Source organism: Pristis pectinata, chromosome 3 (assembly GCF_009764475.1).
Source record: "Pristis pectinata isolate sPriPec2 chromosome 3, sPriPec2.1.pri, whole genome shotgun sequence".
NCBI lineage: Eukaryota > Metazoa > Chordata > Chondrichthyes > Rhinopristiformes > Pristidae > Pristis > Pristis pectinata.
Window position 1 is genome coordinate 107,081,683 of NC_067407.1, and position 26,695 is coordinate 107,108,377.

General features: G+C 40.6%; 1 protein-coding gene across 1 annotated transcript in view; it reads left to right on the plus strand.

Moving 5' to 3' along the window:
* The window catches only part of ppp2r5a (protein phosphatase 2, regulatory subunit B', alpha isoform), a 127,893-nt gene that overhangs the window by 59,967 nt on the left and 41,231 nt on the right, over positions 1 to 26,695 (plus strand). The window contains exons 5-7 of the mRNA XM_052011882.1: positions 9,110 to 9,240; positions 15,285 to 15,344; positions 16,569 to 16,677. Of these exons, the coding sequence (XP_051867842.1) occupies positions 9,110 to 9,240; positions 15,285 to 15,344; positions 16,569 to 16,677 (300 nt within the window). The remainder of the gene's footprint in view (positions 1 to 9,109; positions 9,241 to 15,284; positions 15,345 to 16,568; positions 16,678 to 26,695) is intronic.

Consider the following 26,695-nt stretch of genomic DNA (forward strand, 5'->3'; position numbering starts at 1 on the left):
AGGACTGAATAGGGATAAAAGAGGAAACGTGTGCCTGGAGTTGAAAGAGGTAGGGGAGGTCCTTAATGAATACTTTGCTTCAGTATTCACCAGAGAAAGAGACCTTGACCTTTGTGAAGATGGCATACAACAGGCTGATACGTAAGGGCATGTCGAAGTGAGGAAAGAGGATGTGCTGGCAATTTTGAAAAACATTAGGACAGATAAGTCACTGGGGCTGAGTGGGATATATCCAAGGTCATTATGGGAACCGAGGGAAGAGATTGCTGTGCCTTTGGTGATGACCTTTGCGTCCTCACTTACCACAGGAGTAGTGCCAGATGATTGGAGGGTGGCAAATATTGTTCCTTTGTTCAAGAAAGGGAGTAGGGACAACCCTAGGAATTACAGGCCAGTGAGCCTTCAGTGGTGGGCAAATTACTGGAGAAGATTCTTAGAGACAGGATATATGGGCATTTAGAGAAACATAGTTTGATTAGGGACAGTCAGCATGGCTTTGTGAGGGGCAGGTTGTGCCTCACGAGCTTGACTGAATTCCTTGAGGATGTGACAAAGCACATTGATAAAGGTAGAGCAGTGGATGTGGTGTACCTGGATTTTAGTAAGGCATTTGATAAGGTTCCTCATAGAAAGCTCATCCAGGAAGTCAGGAGGCACGTGATCCAGGGAAACTTGGCTGTGTGGATTCAGAATTGGCTCATCTGTAGAAGACAGAGGGTGGTTGAAGATGGAGCATATTCTGACTGGAGGTTGGTGACCAGTGGTGTTCCACTGCTCTGGGACCTGCTCTTTGTGATTATTACAATTGATTTGGATGAGGATGTGGAAGGGTGGATTAGTAAGTTTGCAGATGACATGAAGGTTGGTGGTGGTGTGGATAGTGTAGAATGTTGCTGTAGGTTATAATGGGACATTGATAGGATGCAGAGCTGGGCTGAGAAGTGGGAGGTGGACTTGGAAGATCGAATTTGAAGGCAGAATACAAGGTTAATGACAGGACTCTTAGCAGTGTGGAGGAACAGAGGGATCCCTCAAAGTTGCCGCACAGGTTGATAGGGTTGTTAAGAAGGCGTGTAGTGTGCTGGTTTTCATTAGTTGGGGTACTGAGTTCAAGAGCTGCGAGGTAATGTTGCAGCTCTATAAAACTCTGGTCAGACCACACTTGGAGTATTGTGTTCAGTTCTAGTCGCCTCATTATAGGAAGGATGTGGAAGCTTGAGAGAAGGTGTGGAGAAGATTTACCAAGATGCTGCCTGGATTGGAGAACATATTTGAGGATACGTTGAGTGAGCTAGGGCTTTTCTCTTTGGAGCGAAGGAGGATGAGAGATGACTTGCTAGAGGTGTACAAGATGATAAGAGGCATAGATTGAGTGGACAGTCAGAGACTTTTTCCCAGGGTGAAAATGGTTCACACGAGGGGGTACAATTTTAAGATGATTGGAGGAAGGAATGGGGGGATGTCAGAGGTCAGTTTTTTTACACAGAGAGTGGTGTGTGCGTGGAATGCACTGCCAGCAAAGGTGGTGGAAGCAGATACATTAGGGACATTTAAGAGACTCTTAGATAGCCAGATGAATGAGAGAGAAATGGAGGGGTATGTGGGAGGGAAGGGTTAGCTAGCTCTTAGAGCAGGATAAAATGTCGGCACAGCTTCGTGGGCCAAAGGGCCTGTACTGTGCTGTTATGATCTGTTTTTTTTAAATCTGGTAGATATATATACCAGCATTTTGTTGTTGTTAATTATTTTCTCCAAGTCTTCATAATTTGTTTAAGAAAACTATGGTCATGGACTGCTAAATCTTTTTGGATCTCCACTGTTTCTTGCTTTTCATTGTTTAGAAGGTACTCTATTCTTTCAAAATCTGAAGCTGATGATCTCAAATTTATCTACATTGAAATCCATTTTCCACAATTAAGCTCAGCCATTAAATCTCTTTTGTAGTTTATTTCCATTATACTACATACAGCCATCTATCTTTACCACCAGCCAACACAAATAGGTGGCCGCCTTCTCATCATCTAAGTCATTTATGTCAGGATAGTGTAACTAATTGCAGCCCAACTATTTATTCTTACAGGAATTCACTAGCCACATCCCTCCTCTCTCCCAAGCCAATTTTCAGAACTGGTTGATAATTTGTATAGAAATCTGAGTTTCAACTAATGAGGGATCTGGTGGAAACATAAAGAACATTTGTGAACATTCTGATAACTGAACTCACCTCTTCAAATAACTCTGTCAGGTTCATCAACCGCTGATAGCTGTTGTGGCAGGTGGGATATTTTAGGAAGGATAATGGAATATATCAGTTAATATTCCATGGAGTTGCTGTCATTCTCTCACCCCAATGCTTCAACAATCCAAGCAATTTTTGAAAGGCAAATTACTGCACTGCAATGTCCCCCTCTTAGAACATAAGTGTTTGGAGCCACAATAACAAGAATCTAAGCTTGTTTAAGAATAGTCTGAGCTTCCATTGCATGCCTAGACATCAGATTGGTTTTGCTGCTTCAATGGAAATTGAGACATTACTTCTATATACGGTCATGATAGTTTTGTTGTTGACAGTGTCTTCTACGTTGGACGGTGTGGGCTCCAAGCACTTAGCAGAGCCCATGCAAAGTTGGTGTCAGACTCTTCCATGCTGCTCTACGTGACACGGGAATTCTGACGGGCATGCAATGCACTTTGTTCCTTTGTGCAGTCTTTATCTGTAGCCTACACCATCAAAGTATTTATTTGTATTCTTTGCAATAGATCTGGAGTTGATCTTGATATCTTTCATGGCTGCAGTTCACTCATGCTCAATGGCATGTTATGTGCAAAATGCTCTTCAAAGATGTCTGTTAAATTATGCAGTGTCAATATCTGAACAGATGGCTGTGAATGGAAAATCAAGTGATGATCTTCCTTGATCATCATTACATTCTCGATCTTCCACCTATGTGTTGGCAGTTTGTAGGTGTCTAGCTCGAGAAAACCAGAAAGTGGAGAGGTGATGGGTTTTTGAAAGAAGAGTAGGTGAAGACTAAATAGTGTACATTTACACTACCTGCAGATTCAAAATCATGGGAAATTAGGGGATGTGGGGAGGTGGGATTTGAGGAGGAGGATCGGATATGAAGATGTCATCGTCTGTTGGCACAACCTCCTTATCATGGATGCTTCATTAATGCAAAAACAGACTCTTCCATGGTCCCACAACTGTTAACCACCATTTTGGAAGCATCTGCCTCTGTTGTGTACCATCTTGTGAGAAGCGTGTCTGTTATTGGTGCCCAGTGGGTTGTGGTGTTGTGTGTTCATGGTTGACAAGATGGTCTTCAACAAGTTGATGGACGCAGGTATAGGCTTGCAACAGTGATATGTTTGTGAGGGTGATTTGAAAGTGTGAAGATTAAAGTAAAAAGCTGCAGACACTCTAAATCTGGAAAAAAAAATCATGTAGGAGGAATGTTGCAATATAGCAGACTGAAGACAGACCATCGTGGGAATGGGGCAGAGAATTAAAGTAACAGGCAACCCTGAATTTCCTGACACTGGTTGCAGATTGAAGGAAGGTGTTCTACAAAGTAGTCAACCAATCTGCATTTGGTTTCTTCACTGTTGAGGAGACCATATCATGAGCACTGAATGCAATACAGTAAATTGGAAGAAGTGCAAGTGAATTGCTGCTTTACTTGGAAGGACAGTTTGGGTCCTTGGATAGTAGAAGGGTGCAAGGGCAAGATAGAGATACAAGGGCAAGTGTTTCTTTTCCAATGGTTACATGGGGAAGTGCTATGAAAGGAAGAGTAATAGAAGAGTGGACTGGGGATTTGAGGAGGCAATGGCCCCTTTGGAATGCTGTAAGAGAGAGAAGTAAAAATTGTCTGGTGGTGGAATCTCCCATTGGAAGAGGTGCAGTTTTGGAAGATGGCCTGTCAAATGTGGAGTCTGGTAGGATGGAAGGTGTGGACCGGGGACCTCTACCAGTATTCTATCTGTGTGGAGAGCAGAAATTAGGAAATAGAAGAGACATGCTTGGGAGTTCTGTGAAATTAGAGAAAGCTATGCGTAAGGAAAAAGGAAGCCATCTTAAAGACAATATAATGGAAGGTCTCGTCTTAATTAACCGGAAAGCTACATCCTGAATTGCTATGGTGTACTTGTAGCATAGGTGAGGTGACAAAGTGGATCATTTTTTAGGGTCATTTATGTGAAACATATTGTTTTAGCCATGCCTAACCAGAAACTGATAGTTTTACTCACATATATGAAGATGCTAATACCAGAATTATTTGACAGCATAATTTGTTGAAATCATTTTAAAGCCCTAATCATTTCTGCAGTCTTGATGACGGTCTGAGTTTTTGACATAGCTCTCATTCCATCAATGATTTTAAAATATTCACCACTTTACAAATTAGGTACTTCAGGAGCACATTTACCAATTCCTGCAGCCTCGTATTGACCTGGCTCTGGGAACCAAACTTAATATTTTATTAGATTCTATGTCACTATTGCCAAAGTAACTATCTTAGGATGTGTGTATTCAGTGGGTAAATCTAATGGATAATTCAAATTTGCAAGTTAATTAATCAAATTGTTCCAGTCAACATGAGATGCACCTTTATGAAGTAAGAATGTCATTATTTTGTGTGTTTCTTCAAAATATTTTGACTAGTGACTTATTTCACTAATTAATAATCTGTTCATGTATAGATTTGGAACAATGATATTTATTAATCTGTCTTCCAATTAACTGGATGGCAGAATTATCTGTTTGACACCCATTTCATTGCATTAGTTAGAGGAGGCTGTACTGCCCTCTTGGGCTGCTCTACCATTCAGTAAGATGAACTTCGAGTCCACTTTCACAGTTAGTCTTCATATCCCTCAATTCCTTTATTATGGAAAAATCTGTCAATCTTAATTTTTAATGTACTCAGCATGCACAATCCTCTGAGATTGAGAATTCCAAAGATTTACAGCCCTCTCAGTAAAGAAATTTCTCAAAATCAGCTTCAGTAGTTCATCCCTTGTACTGGCTCTATGCCCCTTTAGTTCTGGACTCTCCACCAACAGGAAACTACTTTCCACAAACAATGAGATCCCTGAGAGACTGACAGTGCAGGATGCTTAAAGGTATGCTGGCTGGGACAAATGGACCATATAACTCGAGAATGTCTGCTGAAGCACGTGCTCTATGTTCAACTTGTGAACCGTCACTCATGTGGACGATAGCCAAATCTCTGATGCAGAGACCAGATCAAGCTAGGTCCAAGATGTTCAGCATTGCCACTGATGACTGGATGAACCCTGTCACTACCATTAGTTTGAATAAACCGAGTTAAGACTGGTTCAATCACTGTGGTAAGCCACCATTCAAGGCAGAAATCAAATTATACATTCTCCACGTGGACCTGGAGACACTGTGAGAAAATTTGCTACTTGCACATCTGGCTCTTCCACGCCACTGCATCGCTGTCTGAGTAATTTTCTTGCATCACTATTCATTTCTGAAGGTTTTAGATGGCCAGACTCAGAATTGAGTTTGACATTATCGTATGTTTGTATCCACTTCATTGCATTTTCTGCACTACACTTTCTTTTCAGTGATGTCCATGTTTCTGTTCCAAGAATATTCTCACTCCTGTTGAATTGATGTAAAAAAAGTCTTTTCCGGTTCAAATTTGAAATTGTCGTTGATCTAATGTATTAATCACCCTTCCAAGTATAGATTTGAATAGGCACCTCATGGTTCTCTTCTAATTTCCTGATGTGGAAACACTCAACATACATTCTTTTGTCCCATTTGCCATTTTCTTATAACTTTTGTTTCATTCTTACTCATATAGTTACGTATATTATGGAAATGGGTGTGCTGTAAATAGCTCCTGAGGATATGCCATAGTTAATGCCATAGTTAAGTTAAGAAACTCATTTTTGCTGGATTTTGCCTAGATCAGCCACATGGAGCAGGCTTGAGGGACTGAATGGCTGACTCCTGCTCCTTGTTTAGGTTTTCCTTTTGGATTTGATAACAGCACAATATCTGTTTTCAAGGGAGCATAAGTTAGTGATGTAAAAAGCCTCAACTGGTAGTTTTGACCAGATATTCACTTCCCTTACAGTTTTAAAAAAAAGATGGATTTCATGATGGGGCAAGGCTTTATGAATTGTTACAAAAGCAGAAAATGCTGGAAAACAGTTAGTAGGTCAGGCAGCATCTGTGGAAATTTAATCAATTGTTAACTTTTTCATTGTAACTTGAGCATAAGGAACAATGATTATGATCATCTTCATGGAGTTTTATCAGTAAAACAAACATTCATAAAATAGTGATAAATAAACTGCACGCCATGCAGTCCAGTATCACTGAGTCATTTTACTTATTTCACCAGTCTTGCTTCTACTAAGACCAGTGCTGCTAATGAAGTAGTGTTATATTGGCACTAATTACATACTGGTAATCTTTGCACTGTTCCAAGAAATCAATGAATTATATTCACTGAATACTTTATTGTTCTAATTGCATGAATATATTATGCATAAAAAAGATTAGTTTTTGTATGTTCTGTATTTTTCAGCTTTATCACAGCAGTATAATTTTGTAGGTTTTTAAAGAAGTTAAAAGATCTTGCTTGACAGCTTAATAGAATTATTTATAACTTTCACTAGAGTAAAAGATAAATTCCCTTGGCCAAAATTGTATAAGGGTTTATAAATTACTACTTCCCACCTTAATTGAATACCTGGCCTAATTTCTTTAAAAACAATTCTAACACCTTCTATTACCCCTTGCTTCCAAACAAACGTAAAACCCTCCTATGCTTCTAAACTATTCTTGCATCTCCATCAATCCTATTTACATCATTGAATGTTTGGCCATACCCATACACCACGCTCATCTCTTGAACCTCAATGTTTGAAACTCTCCATTTATCTTTCAGCCTTCTGTACAGTTATGAATGAGCTCTTATTAAAGTTATAAATAATATCTTGTGGCTTAAAATCACCTCACCCCATTACAGTCCTTTTCCATCTACATCTTCCCCCTCTTTCATTGCACGTAGCATTGTCCATTTGGTTGAAAACCACACTTGCCTGATTCAATTCTTGTCCAACAGCCATAACAAGATGATCAAATGTAATGGCTCACTTCCCATTCTCACACTCTTACTTCGGGTGTGTCTCCAGATATATTCTTAGTCTTCTCTTAAATTTTATATATACAGTTCCTCTGTGTCATCGTTCAAAGATACAGAACTGTTTCCCACACACAGATGATACCTTACTGCAACCTCTGAGGCCCCCTCCATTGCCTCTAAATTGAGTGAAAGTCTGATTTCCATTACTGAATAAGATAAATGTTCTTCCAATTAAAAACATTAAAAACACCAAAAAACATTGTCTCATGTTTCTGCCATGCAACTCTTTTGCTTAAGCATTAATTCCTTCCTTCCTTCCTGGCTGAGGCTGCCTAGATTGTGAGTAGTCTTGGTGTTACATTTGTCTCCAAGGTGATGTTTTGACCATTGTATATGCAATCACTAATTCTGCTTATTTTCACAAGATCAGTCGACACTACCCTTGCCTCAACTCATCAGCAGAATGAATGAACTGTCATGCATTCTTTTGTTGTCAATAGACATGACTATTCTAACACGTTTATGGTTGGCTTCTCACATTCTAACCTCTTTAGAGTGTGGTAATGCCAAGCCGCTGACGACACAAGAAAATAGGAGCAGGAATAGGCTACCTGGCCCCTTGAGCATGCCTTACCATTCAAATAATCATGGCAGAACTGCCCCAGGGCCCAAGTCCTCTTCTGTGCCAGTTCCCTGATCTTCCTCTTTAAATCCTTTAAATGATCTAACCTCCACCACTCTCTAAGGTAGGGAATTCCAGAGAGTCACCATCCTTTGCAAGAAGAAATTCCACTGCATCTCAGTTTTAAATGACTGTCCCATTATCTTGTGACTGTGCCCCCTTAATTGAGACTCTCCTAGTAATGGAAACATCCAGATATGGCTCCTTAATATCTTATGTTTCAATAAGATCAACCTTCATTCTTCTAAGCTCCTTAAAATATAGATCCAACTTCTTTAGCCGCTTGTGCTAGGACACATCTTTCATCTTGAGAATTAGCTTGGCTAATCTCTTTTGGACAACCTTTAAATAAAGGGACTAAAACTGTGCCCTTATAGTGTAGTTTCACTAATGTCTTATACAATTGTAACATTACTTCCCTGTTTCTAAATTCCATCCCCTTGCAATAAAGGTCAATATGCCATTTGTTTTCCTGACAACTTACTGCATTTGCCTGCTAATTTTTTATGTGATTCATGCATACCTAGATTCCTTTGTGAGTCACTCATTTGCAGTTTCTCTCCATTTACTTAATAGTCCTGTATTTTGATTCCTCTTACCAAAGTGTGTGATCTCATACTTACCCAAATTAAGCTCCATTTCCCAAGTTTTTGCCCACTCGGTCAACCTATCTGTATCCTTTGGCAAAGTCCAGATATACTCATCACAACATGCCCTCCCTCTTATTATAGTTGGCAAATTTTTATACTTTATGCTTTGCTCCTCCTCCAGGTCATTAACATAAACAGTAATTAATTAAGAGCCAAGAATTGATTGAGGACAGTCCACTTGTTACATCCTTCCAACCTGAAAAAGACCGCATCCTATTCCTCACTGACCTACAGTTATTCATGATTAAGAAGTGCCTCAGTTATATAATTCTTTCTCTTGCCTCCAACTGCCTCCATAGCCTTGCCACTTCCAATCTTTGTAATCTCTTCTAGCCCTATGATATTGTAAGGTATCTTCATTTCTGAGCTCTTGCACTACCTTGATTTTAATCACTTCACCCATTGTTGCCTTCATCTTTCAAGGCCCTGTGCTCTGAAACTTGTTTGTTAAAACTCTGCCTTTCTTTCCTCCTTTCAAGATTCTCTTTATAAAATAGCTCTTTGACCATGCTTTAGGTCATCTTTGCTAATATCTCCGTGTGCCTTGGTATCAAATCTTGTTTGGTAATGCTTCTGTGAAAAGCCTTCGTGTTTTATTGCATCTAAGGCACAATACAAACATAAGTTGTTGTTGTTTCCAGCTTTTGGACTTATTTGATAGTGAGGACCCACGTGAGCGTGATTTTTTGAAAACGGTTCTGCATCGTATTTATGGAAAATTCCTTGGACTTCGAGCATTCATCAGGAAACAGATCAATAACATTTTTCTACGGTAATCTATAGTACATAGTTTCCTTTATGTTTATTACAAAAAAATTATACCTATATGACAAAACTGTAAGTTGTTACAACGACCGTGAATAGCCAGATAGACCAATATACTGTAATCTTCCTATACATTTAAAATGTAGGAAACTTTGAAATTGAATGAAATCTTTGCCCTTCAAGTGTTTTGTATTTTCTTATCTGTCTTATTTACTGTTGGCTCTCTTTGCTGTTTTCAAGTTGGCATTATTCTGTTTCAATGTACAGAATAAATTATTCTTAAACTCATTCAATGAGGCAGTATCAGATATTCTTAATTTTGGGTGGGGAGAACAGTGCTATTCCTCCAACTGTTACCATATTCCTTTTTGTGTTCCTGATTGATTGAATGTTATATCTCTATGCTATGCCCAAATCTTTGTTCTTTCCAAAAAGACAACAAGGACCTTGTTTCTGTTGGATAAAAACAAAGACCATGAATCCCTAAGGGTTTGCTCCTTGACTTGCAGATACAATCTCATGCCCAAGACTACTAATCAGATCTGCAGATCATCTAGGAGGTATAACCATATCTTGGATCAAAGTATTTGGATTACATACCCCCTCCAATCTCAGCATCTTGGATATGCTTCCAACTATTGTTACCTGCTGCGATACCTTTCACAAACTCTTATGCTGCCATCGCAATTTAACTTCGCGTCTATTTATTTATTTTAATTTTTTTTAAAGCTTAATGTTAAATATATGAAAATGTTAGAACTAATTACTTGATTTAATTTGTTATGGGTAAATTAAGTTATTTAACTGTAGCCCACCAAATGCTATAACATCACATATAACTTCTTAAAAATTCTTTTCACCCAAGATTCTTGTAGACTCACAAATTGCCTTTAACCAGCTTTCTGGTTGAGGCCTCGTCCTTTTCCAGTGCTCTTCTCATGGTATCCCCTTTTCTAGTGCTCTGCCCATGGTGTCAACCTTTTCTAAAGTTCGGGTCTAAGCTTCTTTCCACTCAAAAAAAAAACATTTTTTTTTACTGATTTATCTAGGCATTGCTCTTTTCTGGGGATCATGCTTTTGGGCTTGTCTTTTTCTTGTGAAAAGAAAACTTCAAAATGTTTTGTAAGGACATAACAAGGCTAGTCAAGGACCTGATGCCCACTCAGAGGAATGAAAGATAACATTTAACTGTGGAGGATGAAGTCACAATGCAGATGTTAAATTAAAAGTTGTATCCATTTTTGCAAATGATTTGGAACTATGACCAAGATGGTTCTGAATAAAAATACAGAACAATGAACGGTGCCAACTGCAGAAAAGTAATCTGGTTTCAATAATAACAGAAGACAGAATTGTTGAAAGTATCTAAGACAAATCATGGAGGACGTGGTCACAACTGTTTTCATGTTTGCTTTTAGGCTGGAAAGCAGTCTCATTACTCTTGTTCAGTAAGGGTCAATTGGTTTCTATATATTGATTGGTCTAATGCAATTGTGGATAAACTTCTAGAATCCACGTTTTCAGAAATTGGTAAGCATTTAGAAATGCATGGATTAATAATAAGTTTTTGAATAAGTGAGTGAGTGGATAGATATCATTATACATGTATTTTAAGAAAATGATAAAAAGGCTCATCATAAGGTTGCTTGACAAAAATTCATGACAGCAGTATAAGAGGGATTAATGCATGAATGGAAAGTTGATTAAAAGGCAGGAAATGATGAGTTAGGTTGCTGGGTGCATTGAAGGCACTGGATTCATTTATGGCCGTAGTATGTATTGAATTGGACCTAACCATCAGTTTGCTGATGATATGAAATGAAGGAATTCAGCAAATATCAGTAAACACTCCAAAAGATTCTGAGAAGACTTAGACTTGCAGAATGGGATTTTTTTAAAATAAGTCCTTGAGAAAATGCAAGAAGATAGCGGAAGTAGCCCATCCAGTCCCTCAAGCTTCCCCTGTTTTTTAATATGCCCATGGCTGATATGCTTTGGGTCTCAACTCTTTCAGGCTGGTTCCTATAGCTCTCAAATTCCCCAATCATTCAAAAATGTATCCATCTATCTCCTTAAATACCTCCAATGACCTTGCCTCCACTACCATTCATGGCAGAGAATTCCAGAGATTTATCACCCTCTAGGAGAGCCATGCTTCCTTGGGATCTTGTATGTTTCAGTAAGGTCACCTCTCATTCTTCTGTCCTCCAAAGAATATAGATGCAACGTCTTTAGCTGCTCGTGATAGGACAACTCTCTTATCTCAGAAATTAGCTCTGTGAATCCCTTTTGGATTGTCTACAGAGCTAGTAAATTCCTTCTTAAATAACGGGAAACAAAACTGCATTGTATTTCAGGTGTAGTCTCAACCAACATCTTGTATTTCCCTATTTCTAAATTCCAACCCCCTTGCAATGCACAAGGATACCCAGATCTCTCTATACTTCCTTGTTTGCAATCTCACTCCATTTAGGTGTTACCTTTTGATTCCACTGACTGAAGTGCATGCCTTCACACTTTACCACATTAAACTCCATTTGCCAAGTTTTTGCCATTAGGTCAACCTATCTTGTAGTAGAGTCCAAATATCCTCATTGCAATTCCCTCTTATTTTAGTGTCATCAGCAAACATGGATATCTTGTACGCTGCCCCCTCTTCCAGGTCATTAATATAAATAGTAAATACTGAGGTCCAAGAACTGATACTTGGGGCATTCTACTACTTACATTCTTGCATACTGAAAAAGACTTTTATTCCAAAAAAAACACTCTGTTTTCCATATGATAACCACTCTTCAGTCCATGTTAACACTTCCACCAATATGCCTCTTAGCTTGTGCCACCTTGTCAAATGCCTTCTGGAAACCCAAACACAATTGTATCTACAGGTTCCCATCTATCAATTTGCATGTCACTTCCTTAAAGAACTTTAGCAAATTTGTCAAACATGATTTACCTTTCATAAAACCATGTTGACTTGGTTTGAATGCATTAATCTTTTCTAATTGATTATGGACTCCATCATCTTGCCAACAAATAGACCTATAGTTTCCCATTTTTTGTCTCCTTTTTTGATCAATGGAGTCACATATGTGGTTTTTCAATTTGCCAGTGCCCTCCTGGAACTCTGTGTTTTGAAAAACTTCAGCCAATAGTTCTACTATCTCTGCAGACATTTACTGATGCAGTCCATAAGTTCTGCTGATTTGCCTGCCTTTAGTCCCATTAGTGTTTCCAATACCTTGTCCCTTGTGATGTGTATTATTACAAGTTCTTCCATGCTGTTTGAAATTAACCCTTCTGTTATCTTTTAAGATATTTGCAGTGCCCTCCACATGAAGACTAATACAAAGCATTGTTTTAACCTATCTTCCATTTCCTTTTTTCCCGTTGTTAATTTTCTGGTCTTGCCCTCTGAGGATTGCACACTTAGCATAGCTACCTTGTTCCTTTTCATATATCCATTTAAAAAGTTTTGCTTTTTATTTTACTATTAACTGCCAGTTTTCTCTCAGAATCAATTTTCTCTCTCGGTAGTTTTTCAGTCCTTCTGGTTTCTGAAAAATACCCAGTCTCCGCTCTAACAATATCCCTTGCGAATTTATATGGTCTAGTTTTCGAATTAATATTTTTCTTGACTGATAATTCATCTTCCTCATGGAATCCCTCCTTCTAACTAGGATAAATGTTTGTGAACATAAAGAACTAGCTGCTTAAGTATATATCACCATTCATCCACTGAACTATCCCTTAGCCTATTAACCTAGTCCACTCCAGACAACTCTATCTTTATACCTTTCGTAATTGCCTTTATTTAAGTTGAGGAAACTGGTTTTGGACCTGGGGTGTTTGTCCTCAAACTGTACCTTGAATTCTACAATGTTGCCATCACTACTTCCTAGAGAACCCTTAAACATTTTATTAATTTCTTGTTAATCCTAGCTCATTATACATGACCTAATCTAAAATAGCCTGTTTCTGGATAGATACTGAAATATACTGCTGCAGCAATCTCTTGACACATTCCACAAATTTCTCTTCCACATTAACCTGTGGGTTTGATTAGTGCAATTAATATGCAAATTAACATCACCCATGATAATTGTAGTTCCAATCTTGCATTTTGTGAAAATTTGGATAACACTCTTAACTCTCTTAACTCTCGTGAGGGATACCAGTTGCTGTGGATGGTAAGAAGTCAGAAGCTAGTCTGTTTGCTCTCAGTATGGATTCAATAAATCAAAACCAAACTGTGCTTGTTTCAACAACCTAAATATATAAGCTGGTACTTAAGTTATTCATCCAGTGGCCTTTGTTGCCAGATGGAAGAGCACAGGTGCTTGAGAGGTTTCTTTCCATTTTAGATATTTAAGTTTAGTAAGATTTCTTCCCATCAACACGATCAAAAAGACTGTTAAATGTTTCCATGAATCTGTGTTTGAAAGTGTTTCCTAGCTTTGGTTGTAGCAAACAAAAACCTTGTTAAGCAACATATTAAATAAAACCCTTTATTACAGTGAAGATCTATTGTTTGCTAACTGGGGCAGACCCTTGTTTTAGGGAAGTTTTAACTTCCACAGTCTGATAATTCAGGCAGATCAGAATTTAAAATAAAACAGCTCCATTTGCTCCTCTCAGTGTTCTGAAGCAGCTAATAATTTCTGCCTGATTCATGTGGCAGTCTCCTTCAATATAAACATTTCATTCAGTAAAACCTATCTGAAAATAGTGCCAAATCTTAAAAGGTGAGTTAGAAGTCAGAAGGAGCCAGACTCTTCCTTAAACAGACCTATCAATTCGTATTTTGGGCACACAAGAGACTGCAGATGTTGGAATCTGGAGCAATATATTTCAGCGTCTGCAGTCTCTCTTGTTACTGTATTTTGGACATATGGTTGACTATCATTTTATATCACAAAGGTTTACCCATGACTGCTGTAAAACACAGAATTAAGGAAAAATAAATTGCTCTGAAATTATGAAGAGTTTTGGTAGTGTGGATAGGATAACATTATTTCCTTGTTTTGTAACAAAAGTACGTTATGAAGCAAAGGATTGATATTTGATGCAGAGAAAGACAGGAATTCTTTGTGGATTGCTATACTAAGGAGTCAGCAGAATGCTAAACGGACTCCTGTTAAATAAATCTACACTTCGTTACAAACTTACAGTTACAAGTTTGGTATCTTTGTATAAGGAAGGGCATTGATGGATTAGAAACAATTCAGAGAAGGTTTACTAGACTAGTACCTGAAAAGAACTGGTTGTCTTCAGAGGAAAAGTTGAACAGGCTAAGCTAGTGTTTAGAAGAATGATTGGGGACTTGATTGAAAGATACAATATCCTGAGAGATCATGACATGTAGAGGATGTTTCCTCTTGTTGGAGAATCTAGAATTAGGGTCTATCTTTTTAAAAACAAATGGCCACACGTTTAAGGCAGATGAGACTGTTTGATTAGGGTTGTAGGTGTTTGGAACTCTCTCCCTCAAAGGGCAAATGGAAGCTGCAATTCGGAATATTATGATGGCAGGGATAGATGGATTTCCAATAAGCAAGGAGGTTACTGCAGGTAGACAGGAACACAATGTAGAGGTACAGTCAGTTCAACAATGATCTTAATGATTGATGGAACAAGCAATTTTCTTAATGCTATTTATGAATTAGAAGGAGAATGCCCTACTCATTCGTAAATAGCATGAAGAATTTTTTTATAAATGTGTGCCATTGATAAGTATTCTTTATATAATTATGTTGTTTCAGTTCCTTTGTCATATGTAATTTTTTTTATTAATTGGCTAAATTGACAGGTTAAAAAGCTGTGTTAAAGTTGCTTTGTTACTGATGTAACTGAATAAGTTGCTAGTCAAAATTTGTGTTAAACATCTTTCATTTGAAAGAGGAAAACATTTGAGTAGCAGCTATACAAAGATTTATAGACTATTTGCTGAAAATATTAAATAAAAATAATTTGTTATATATTCAATTATGGTTTCTTTGAAATCTCTTTTAAATGGTGTAGATTAATGCTTCCTAACAATCATTTCTACAGGTTTATATATGAAACTGATCACTTTAATGGAGTTGCGGAACTGCTGGAGATATTAGGAAGGTGAGATGTATTTTCATTTTAATGATGGATTGCTAATTTGCTTCTCTGTCGATTACAGGTGGCCCAGATAAGGTTGCCAATGATCCCCTCCTTTTTTCCACATTTCATGTTACTCATTTCCCATACTCAATTCTCATTTCCACATTCATTAATTGAGGCTAATTATCATAATCAACCCAAAGAAAAGTGAATTGAGGTAATACATTGAAATAATGCATTGAAACGATGTCCTCCATGAAAATTACTTTGTCCCTCCTCTTCTCTTATGGTATTTCTCATCTACATTATGCCCTGGTCATATCATCAGTTTCCATATTGCATCTGCTGACAACAATATGTACATCACTACTTGACCCCTCTACCTACTCTAAATTGACGTAGTTTCGGTCTGGCTTAACAGTAATGAATGTGCATAAATTTCTTCTGATTAAATGTTAGAAAAACCAAAGCCATCGTTTTCAGTCCCTGCCATAAACTTTGTTCTCCAGCCTCTAACTCCATCCCAGTCCCTGGTAAGGCCCAAGACTGAACCATATCTTTCACCCCAGGGTCGTCTTTGAACTAAATATTCACATTATCCCTAAGACCCCCTATTTCAGTCTCTGCATTGTCACCTGACTGTGTCCATGCTCAGTTCATCTGCTGCTGGAATTCTTTATTACCTCCAAGAATGTATTCTTGGCTGGATTCCCTTGACCTACTTTCCTTTAGATTGAGGTCACCCAAAGTTCTGCTGCTTTGCTTTTAATCATGTTTCATTAACCCATGGTCCTATGCTAGCTAATCTACATTGCCTCCCAGTTAAGCAATGCCTTGATTTTCTCATCCTTGTTTTCAAGTCCCTTTAAGTCTTTGCTCTTCCATACCTTTATAGTCTCCAGCCAAAACATCTTGATAATATGCCTTCAACAGCCAGGGCTGTAGGCTCTGGAATTCTTGTATTAAGTTCTCTCCTAATCTCCATTGCTTTTTTCCTTTAAGGCATGCTTTAAAACACAGCTCTTTTGATCCAGCTGTCTAATACATCCGTTTGAGAGTCTGTATCTAATTCTGTTGGATTACACATTTGTGAAACATATTTAAATATTTTAATAGATTAAAATAGCTATCAAAGTATGTTGTTGTATTTGTTGTAAAAAAAATTTTGCTCTGAAATAATTTGATTCATTAAATATTTTGAAATTGTTTTCCCATGTTAATTAAACTTCTATATTTCTTTTTCAGTATTATTAATGGGTTTGCACTGCCACTGAAAGCAGAACATAAACAATTTCTTATGAAGGTGCTTATTCCCCTTCACACTGCTAAAGGCTTAGCTCTATTTCATGCACAGGTAGGTCATTGTTTCTTGTTGTAGACATGATTTATAATTTATTATTGAATATACCAAAATCTATTCTGCTGGTCCATTGTGCTGTAGTTTCTCCTGCATCAATCTATCTTTCAGTTTTTAAAGTATTGGAACTAGATCTGAGTGATTTCTAAGGCAGATCTGTGGTCAGAAATTTGTGTTTATGTTCAAATGTATTTATTGAGTAACCTCTTTGTGAGACACTGAAAGGTCTCATTGGAATCAACATTTTACGTCCAAATGTACCTATGTATTTTCAGTACGATGAGTAACGTGACAATTTTATTGTCCTGAGTAGTCTGCTTTATTTGATGAGGAAAATATGTTGCCTCATTGATAAACTATATTGTATTTTTTTAATCACTTTTAATTACTTTTGAACACTTCTGAATGTTATAGATATTAGTTAAGTGTGAGCCAATTGGGCATCCAAGCTGCGGGTGTAGACAGTGGGCACCGCTCAGCTAAATCCAGTTCTATTTGTTGAAATCTATAGCTAATGGACACAAGTTAGACTTATCTATTTGGCCTGAAACTTAATGGCCAGGGAAGGTGTAGAGGATGACCAAATGCAGCTGTGTAATGCTGCAAAAATGTTATGTGTTTAATTTTAGGAAGGTAGAAAGTCATCTTGAACTATAACAAGATGCTGGAGGAGTTCATCAGGCCAGGCAGCATCTATGGAGAAAAACAGTCAATGTTTTGTGTCAGGACCCTTCTTCAGGACTAAAGATGGGAAAAGGGGTGGCTCAGTGTATAGGAGGGAAAAGCAGAGCAGTAATAGGTGGACAAAAGTGGGGAGGCGGGGTGGGCACAAGGTGGTGATGGGTAGCTGCAGGTAAGAGATGGTGATGGGCAGGAGGGGAGAGCGGATCCACCTCCGCCGCATCTGCTCCCATGATGAGGCTTTCCACTCCAGGACATCTGAGTTGTCCAACTTCTTTACTAACCATGGTCGAGAGGAGCTCGCACCCGCATCTCTGCCATTTCCCGCATCTCTGCCATTTCCCACACCTCTGCTCTCACCCCCCACCCCTTGCAGATCCAACAGGGATAGGGTTCCCGTTGTCCTCACATTTCATCTCTCCAGCCTAATTATTCATCTCACCAGCCTAATTATCCAACACATCATTCTCTGCCACTTCTGCCATCTCCAAAGGGACCCACCACCAAGCATATCTTCCCCTCCCCACCCCTCCCTCCCTTTCGCAGGGACTGCTCTCTCCGCAACTCCCTAGTTCACTCCTCCCTCCCCACCCTGGGGATTTTCCACTGCCCCCGCCATAGGTGTAACACCTGACCCTACGTCACCTCCATCCAGGGTCCCAAACAGTCCTCGGCTGAGGCAGAGATTTACCTGTACCTTGCTAATATCATCTATTGCATTCGGTGCTCCAAATGTGGCTTCCTCTACATTGGCGAGACTACACTTGGAGCACCGAAGACCAGGTGACCGTTTCGTAGAACACCTGTGCTCTGTCTGTAACTGTGATCTGCATCTCCCCATTGCCGGTCACTTCAACTTCCCCTCCCAGTCCATCACTGGTATGTCAATCCTCTGCTTCCTCCACTGCCAGGAGAAGTCCAAACGCAAACTGGAGGAACGGCACCTCATTTTCTGTCTTGGGACCTTACAGCCTAACGGCATGAACCTCAAATTCTCCCACTTTAAGTAAACCAAAACCCCCACCATGCCTCTTTTCTTTTCTTCCCTTTCCTATCCTCTCTCTTTTTCTCCTCACCTATTTTTTTTAACCTCTCCTCCCCTCACCTCATGGGGTTCCTGCCTCCATACCTTTTGACCAATCCCCTGGTGGATCTGCTCTCTCCTCCTTCCCTGCATCTGCCTATCACTATCTCTTACCTGCATCTACCTCTCACCACCTTGTGCCCACCCCACCTCCCCTCTTTTGTCCACCTATCACTGCTCTGTTTGTCACCCCTATATATTGGTATTGGTTTATTATTGTCACTTGCACCAAGGTACAGTGGAAAAACTTGACTTGCATGTCATTCGTACAGATCAATTCATTCCACAGTGCATTGAGGTAGTACAGGGTAAAAACAATAATGGAATACAGAGTGAAGTTTCACAGCTGTAGGCAAGTGCATTGCAGGTAGACAATAAGGTGCAAGGTCATAACAAGGTAGATTGTGAGGGCAAGAGTCCATCTCATTCTATAAAGGAACCGTTCAATAGTCTTATCACAGTGGGATAGAAGCTGTCCTTGAGCCTGGTGGTATGTGCCCTCAGGCTCCTGTATCTTCTGCCTGATGGGAGAGGGGAGAAGAGAGAATGACCCAGGTGTTAACCCGATTTTGAAGTCCCACTTCCGTCCGCTGTAAATCACACAGTGCCACAGGTTAATTCAAACACGTTTATTTAGCAATATATCGCTAGGGAGAAACCTCCTTACTCTCAGGCAGAGTCCGCAGCGGGGTTCTCCGAGGTACAGAGTGGGCAGACAGTAATTTATACAAACGTTGTCACGCACACTTTAATGAGTCAGGCACCGGAGTTCTTGGTTGAGCAGGAAACGGACAAAGGGCTACTGCAGATGGACAAAGAGCAGCCTCACACCCTATGTTCAGCTAATCGTTTTGCAATCGGGTGAGACAAAGGCAGGTATCACCTTCATTGTTTGAGACAGCCTTCCCATTTCCCGTTAAGATTGACCATCATCTCCATAGTCAAACATAATGGGAATCCAATTAAGTTCCAGACACAGCAATTACCACACAGCACCCAGCCCAGGAAAGCAGTTCTGTTTTCAGGCTGTTCTGGCCTGAAGGACACTTTTTAAATCAGTATTTCAAGCAGTCATAATTCTCATCCATCTTAAGATATGAATACAGTTATAGTTTATTAATCCTACACCTCCTCACAGGTGGGTGGAGTCTTTGGTTATGCTGGCTGCTTCACCAAGGCAGCAAGAGGTATAGACAGAATCCATAGAGGGGAGGCTGGTGTCCGTGATGTGCTGGGTTGTGTCCACAATGCTCTGCAGTTTCTTGCGGTCCTGGGCAGAGCAGTTGCCATACCAAGCTGTGATGCATCCAGATGGGATGCTTTCTATGGTGCATCGATAACAATTCATGAGTGTCAAAGAGGACATGCCGAATTTCTTTAGCCTCCTGAGGAAGTAGAGGCACTGGTGAGCTTTCTTGGCTGTGGCATCTACGTGGTTGGACCAAGATAGGCTAGTAATGTTCAGTTCTAGGAACTTGAAGCTCTCAACCCTCTTGACCTCAGCACCATTGATGTAGACAGGTGCATGTACACCACTCCCTTTCCTGAAGTCAATGACCAGCTCTTCTGTTTTGCTGACATTGAGGGAAAGGTTGTTGTCCTGACCTAAGCTCTCTACCTCCTTCCTGTACTCCCTCATCGTTATTTGAGGTACGTCCTACTACAGTGGTATCATCTGCAAACTTGTAGATGGAGTTAGAGCAGAATCTGGCCACACAGTCATGAGTGTATAGGGAGAAGAGTGGAGGGCTGAGGACGCAGCCTTGTGGGGCACCAGTGTTGAGAATAATCGTGCTGGAGGTGTTGCTGCCTATCCTCACTGACTGCGGTCTGTTGGTCAGAAAGTCAAGGATCCAGTAGCAGAGGGAGGTGTTGAGTCCCAGGTCTCAGAGTTTGGTGATGAGTTTGCTTGGAATTACAGTATTGAAGGCAGAGCTGTAGTCACTTCCCCTTTTCCTATCTTCAGCCCTGAAGAAGGGTCCTGACCCAAAACATTGACTCTGGTTTTTCTCCATTGATGCTGCCTGGCCTGCTGAGTTCCTCCAGCATCTTGTTTTTTTTCATCTAGATTCCAGCACCTTCATTCCTTTTGTTTTTCTAGAAGTATTTCGGAATACATTTGAGATTGTACACAAACATGATGGAAATTGCTCTAATTAAATTTGACTTCAGCAGCAGCAAATTTTAAGAAAAAGGTAAATTAATGAAATTGAATTCCTTTCCTGAAAAAGAAAGCAATTTAGTTGTTACAGTTGCATATTGGATGAGAATTCAGAATACCCAAATCCAAAGGTATTACTACATGATGCATGGGGGAGTGCCTCTCAATGCTATCTATATATAACATCTTTAAAGCATTTGATCAGTTTTAGGTAAAGGGGAAAAATGCAACTCATAGAATTGATGGGTATCCTTGTGGATTCGGTTAGTAACACTTGGGTGAGAGGAGACACTGAAGGGAAAATAAGGATGTTCGCTAGGATCTTTGCTGAGACTTTTCACAATACATTAATCAACTGGATGAAGAAATGAATTGCAATTGACAATTGGGAGGCACAGGCTACTTCAGCTGGAGAAGCAAATTACATAGGGCAAAAATATTGTCCAGTGGATATGGGGAAATAGTTTATTCTTTTGAATCAGAGAATGGTAAAACAAATTTTCAGAACAATAAAGGGGTAAAGCTGATTCACCTGTTGATTGGCATAAAAACAGAAAAGTAACCAAATACTATAAAGGGATGTTTTGACTTTATCTCAAACTGTAGTGCTTCAGTTATACAGTTTTTCCTTTCCTAACTCTCTCCTCATTCTCTTTCCTCATTTTCTCTCAGGTCTCACTATTCACTCTTGTTTCTTTGACTGTCCTGCTTTCACTCGCTTCTCCTCTTGCCTCCCTTCCCTCTGTTCGTGCAGCTGCTCTCCCTTCCCATCCACCTGTACATCTTTCAATCTTTCATCCTGTCCCCCTCCTCTCTTATCGTGCAGCTCACGTCTCCTCCCCTTTCCTCCTTTATTGCCTTTAAAGTCATAGAGCAATATAGCACGGATACAGGCCCTTCGGCCCAACGAGTCCATGGCAACCACGGTGCCCACCCAGCTAGTTGCAATTTCCTGCATTCAGCCCATATCCCTCTAAGCCCCACCCCTCCATGTACCTATCTAAGTGCTTCTTAAATTATACTATTGTACCTGCTTCAACCATTTCTTCTGGCAGCTCATTTCATATACTCATCACCCTCTGCGTGGAAAAACTTGCCCCTCAGGTCCCTTTTAAATCTTACCCCTCTCACCCTAAATCTATGCTGCCTAGGTTTGGACTCTCCTACCCTGGGGAAAAGACTGTTACCATTCACCTTATCTATGCTTGTCATAATTTTAAGTACTTCTATAAGGTCACCCCTTATTCTCCTACGTTCCAAGGAATAAAGACCTAGCCTGGCCAATCTCTCCCTATAGCTCAGGCCCTCTAGTCCTGGCAACATCCTCGTAAATCTTTTCTGCACTCTTTCCAGTTTAACCATGTCTTTCCTATAAACAGGGTGACCAAAACTAAACAGTATTCAAAGTGCGACCTCACCAATGACTTATACAACGGCAACATGATGTCCCAACTCCTGTAGTCAATGCCCTGACTGATGTAGGCCAATGTGCTAAGTGCATTTTTTCACCACCCTGTCTACCTGTGACATCACTTTCAACAAACTATGCATTTGTACTCCTAGGTCCCTCTGTTCCATTATACTCCCTAGTGCCCTACCAGTCATAGTACAAGTCCTATGCTGGTTTGACTTCCCAAAGTGCATCACCTCACACTTATCTGTATTGAAATCCATTTGCCACTCTTCTGCCCACTTCCCAGACTAACCAAGATCCCCCTGTAATCTACAATAATCTTCACTATCAACAACACCACCTAATTTCATGTCATCTGCAAACTTACTGATCAAGCCTTGTGTTTATATAAATCATGAATAACAAGGGTCCCAACACCGACCCCTGCGGCACACCACTAATCACTAGCCTCCATTCCAAGAAACTACCTTAAACTACCATCTTCTGCTTCCTACCTCTGAGCCAATTTTGAATCCACTTGACTAGCTCTCCCTGGATTCCATGGGATCTAACCTTACAGATCAGCCTACCATGTGGGACCTTATCGAAGGCCTTGCTAAAGTCCAAATAGACAACATCCATTGCTCTACTCTCTCATCTACCTTTTTGGTTACCTCTTCAAAAAAAAACTCAAAGGTTCATCAAGCACAACTTTCCATGCACAAAGCCATGCTGACTCCTCCTAATCCAACTCTTCCTAATCATCCAAATGCTGGTAGATCCTGTCTCAGTTCCCTCCAGTAACTTCCTCACTACTGTGTCAGGCTGACCAGCCTGTAGTTCCCTGGCTTGTCCTTGCTACCCTTCTTAAACAATGGAACAACATTAGCCAGCTTCCAGTCTTCGGGAACTTCAACAGTGGCTAATGCTGAAACAAATACCTTCACAAGGGCCTCTGCAATTTTTTGTCTAGCCTCCCACAAAGTCCAAGAATGCACTCGTCAGGCCCTGGGAATTTATCTACCTTAATGCGCTGGAAGGCTGCAAATACCTGCTCCTTGATAATACAAACATCCTCCAAAACATCTCCACTAGTTTCCCATATCTCTTGAGCAACCGTGCTTTTTCTCCTCAGTAAACGCAGAGGAGAAATAGTCGTTTAAAAATCCCACCCATCTCCTGTGGCTCAAGACGTAGGTGGCCCTGCTGATCTCTAATGGGACCTATGCTCTCCCTTTAAGAAGATAGCTGAAATATTTCATCGACTTGATGCATTTACATTTGTCCAGTTCTGACCATGAATACCCAGGTTTGTGCTGGCATTGAGCAAAGGTATTTAGAACATAGAACAATTACAGCACAATTCAGGCCCTTCGGCCCACAAAGCTGTGCCGAACATGTCCCTACCCTAGAAATTACTAGGCTTACCCTTAGCCCTCTATTTTATTCAGCTCCATATACCTATCTAACAGTCTCTTGAAAGACCCTATCGTATCAGCCTCCACCACCGTTTCCAGCAGCCCATTCCACGCACTCACCACTCTGAGTAAAAAACTTACCCCTAACATCTCCTTTATATCTACTCCCCAGCACCTTAAACCTATGTCCTCTTGTGGCCACCAATTCAGCCCTGGGGAAAAGCCTCTGACTATCTACCTTATCAATACCTCTCATCATCTTATACACCTCTATCAGGTCCCCCCTCATCCTCCGTCTCTCCAAGGAGAAAAGGCCGAGTTCCCTCAACCTGCTTTCATAAGACATGCTCCACATTCCAGGCAGCATCCTTGTAAATCTCCTCTGCACCCTCTCTATGGCTTCCACATCTTTCCTGTAGTGAGGCGACCAGAACTGAGCACAATACTCCAAGTGGGGTCTGACCAGGGACCTATATAGCTGCAACAATACCTCACAGCTCCTAAATTCAATTCCCCGATTTATGAAGGACAGTACACCATATGCCTTCTTAACCACAGAGTCAACCCCCGCAGCCAATTTGAGCATCCTGTGGACTCGGACCCCAAGATCCCTCTGATCCTCTACACTGCCAAGAGTCCTACCATTAATACTATATTCCGCCAACATATTTGACCTACCAAAATGAACCACTTCATACTTACCTGGGTTGAACTACATCTGCCACTTCTCAGCCCAACTCTGCATCCTACCTATGTCCCTCTGTAACCTCTGACAGTCCTCCAAACTATCCACAACACCCCCAACCTTCGTGTCATCCTCAAACTTACTAACCCACCCCTCCACTTCCTCATCTAGGTCGTTTATAAAAATCACAAATAGTAAGGGTCCCAGTACAGATCCCTGAGGTACACCACTGGTCACCGACCTCCACTCAGAATACGACCCTTCAACAACCACTCTTTGCCTTCTGTGGGCCAGCCAGTTCTGGATCCACACTGCAATGTCCCCTTGGATCCCATGTCTCCTCACCTTCTCCATAAGCCTCGCATGGGGTACCTTATCAAATGCCTTGCTGAAATCCATATACACTACATCTACTGCTCTCCCTTCATCGATGTGCTTAGTCACATCCTCAAAAAAAATTCAATCAGGCTCGTAAGGCAGGACCTGCCCTTAACAAAGCCATGCTGACTATTCCTAATCATATTATACCACTCCAAATGTTCATAAATCCTGCCTCTCAGGATCTTCTCCATCAGCTTACCAACCACTGAGGTAAGACTCACCGGTCTATAATTTCCTGGGCTATCCCTACTCCCCTTGAATAAGGGAACAACATCCGCAACCCTCCAATCTTCCAGAACCTCTCCTGTCTTCGTGGACGACACAAAGATCGTCGTCAGAGGCTCCACAATCTCCTCCCTTGCCTCCCACAGCAACCTGGGGTACATCTCATCCGGTCCCGGAGACTTATCTAAAAGTTTTGGATGCTTTCCAAAAGTTTCAGCACCACCTCTTTTCTAATATTTACATACTCAAGCTTTTCAGGCTGCTGCAAGTCCCCACTACAATCCCCCAGATCTTTTACCGTGGTGAATACTGACGTAAAGTATTCATTAAGTACCTCCGCTATTTCTTCCGGATCCATACACACTTTCCCACTGCTGCACTTGATAGGCCCTATCCTTTCGCATTTCATCCTCTTCCTCTTCACATACTTGTAGAACGCCTTGGGGTTTTCCTTAATCCTGCCCGCCAAGGCCTTCTCATGTCCCCTTCTGGCTCTCCTAATTTCTTTCTTAAGTTCCTTCCTTTTAGCCTTGTACTCCTCCAAATCTCTAACATTACCTAGTTCTCTGTACCTTTTGTATGCTTTTCTTTTCCTTTTGACTAGATTTATTATAGCCTTCGTACACCACGGTTCCTGTATCCTATCGAGACTCCCCTGCCTCATCGGAACATGTCTGTGCAGAGCTCCACACAAATATCCCCTGAGTATTTGCCACATATCTTCAGTACTTTTCCCAGAGAACATCTGTTCCCAATTTAATCTTCCAATTTCTTGCTTGAGAGCCTCATAATTCCCTTTACTCCAACTAAACACCTTTCTAGCCTGTCTGTTCCTATCCCTCTCCAGTGCTAACGTAAAGGAGATAGAATTATGATCACTATCACCAAAATGTTCACCCACTGAGAGATCTGACACCTGACCAGGTTCATTACCCAATATCAAATCAAGCACAGCCTCTCCTCTTGTAGGTCTATCTATATACTGTGTCAAGAACCCTTCCTGAACACACCTAACAAACTCCACCCCATCTAAACCCCTCACTGTCTGGAGATGCCAATTGATGTTTGGGAAATTAAAATCCCCCATCACAACAGCTCTGTTATTCTCACACCTTTCTAGGATCTGCTTCCCTATCTGCTCCTCAATAACCCTGTCACTATTGGGTGGCCTCTAAAAAAAAAAACACCCAGCACCGTTATCGACCCTTTCCTGTTCCTAACCTCCACCCACAGAAGCTCCGTAGACAATCCCTCCACAACGGCCACCTTTTCTGCAGCCGTGACACTATCTCTGATCAACAGTGCCACTCCCCCACCTCTCTTGCCTCCCTCCCTGTCCTTCCTGAAACATCTAAAACCTGGTACTTGAATCAACCATTCCAGCCCCGGAGCCATCCAAGTCTCCGTAATGGTCACCACATCATAGCTCCAAGTATCGATCCAAGCTCTAAGCTCATCCGCCTTGTTCACAACACTCATTGCGTTAAAATAGACACACCTCAAGCCTGTCTGAACACATCCCTTCTCTATCACCTGCCTATGGTACTTACTCCTAGCCTCCTCTACTTGAGAGCCAAACACCTCTTCCCAGTCTCTCCAGTACGGATCTCACCCCCCAACAATTCTAGTTTAAACTCTCCCCAGTATCCATCCATTTATTTCCAACCACAAGACTAAAGCTAGGATTGTCACTATTGGTCTTGTTATCGCTCACTTTCTATTTGTCTCTCTAGTCTCAAATTCTTTATGAACAGTCAAAGTAATTAAAGAATATTAATTGCTTTTGCAAGCTAATTACTAGTTTTTGTTTCAGTATTAAGCTTTTTTTAATTTACATTTATGAATTGGGAATCGTACTGTGAAATCCTCCATGGAATATTGAGATGTAATTATGTTATGCAGGTTGTTAGACTAACTAATTAATTTTAAACAGCTGCTTATTGTTTAAATTTACTTGCACTTTAGTGGTTTGCGCTATAAATCATGT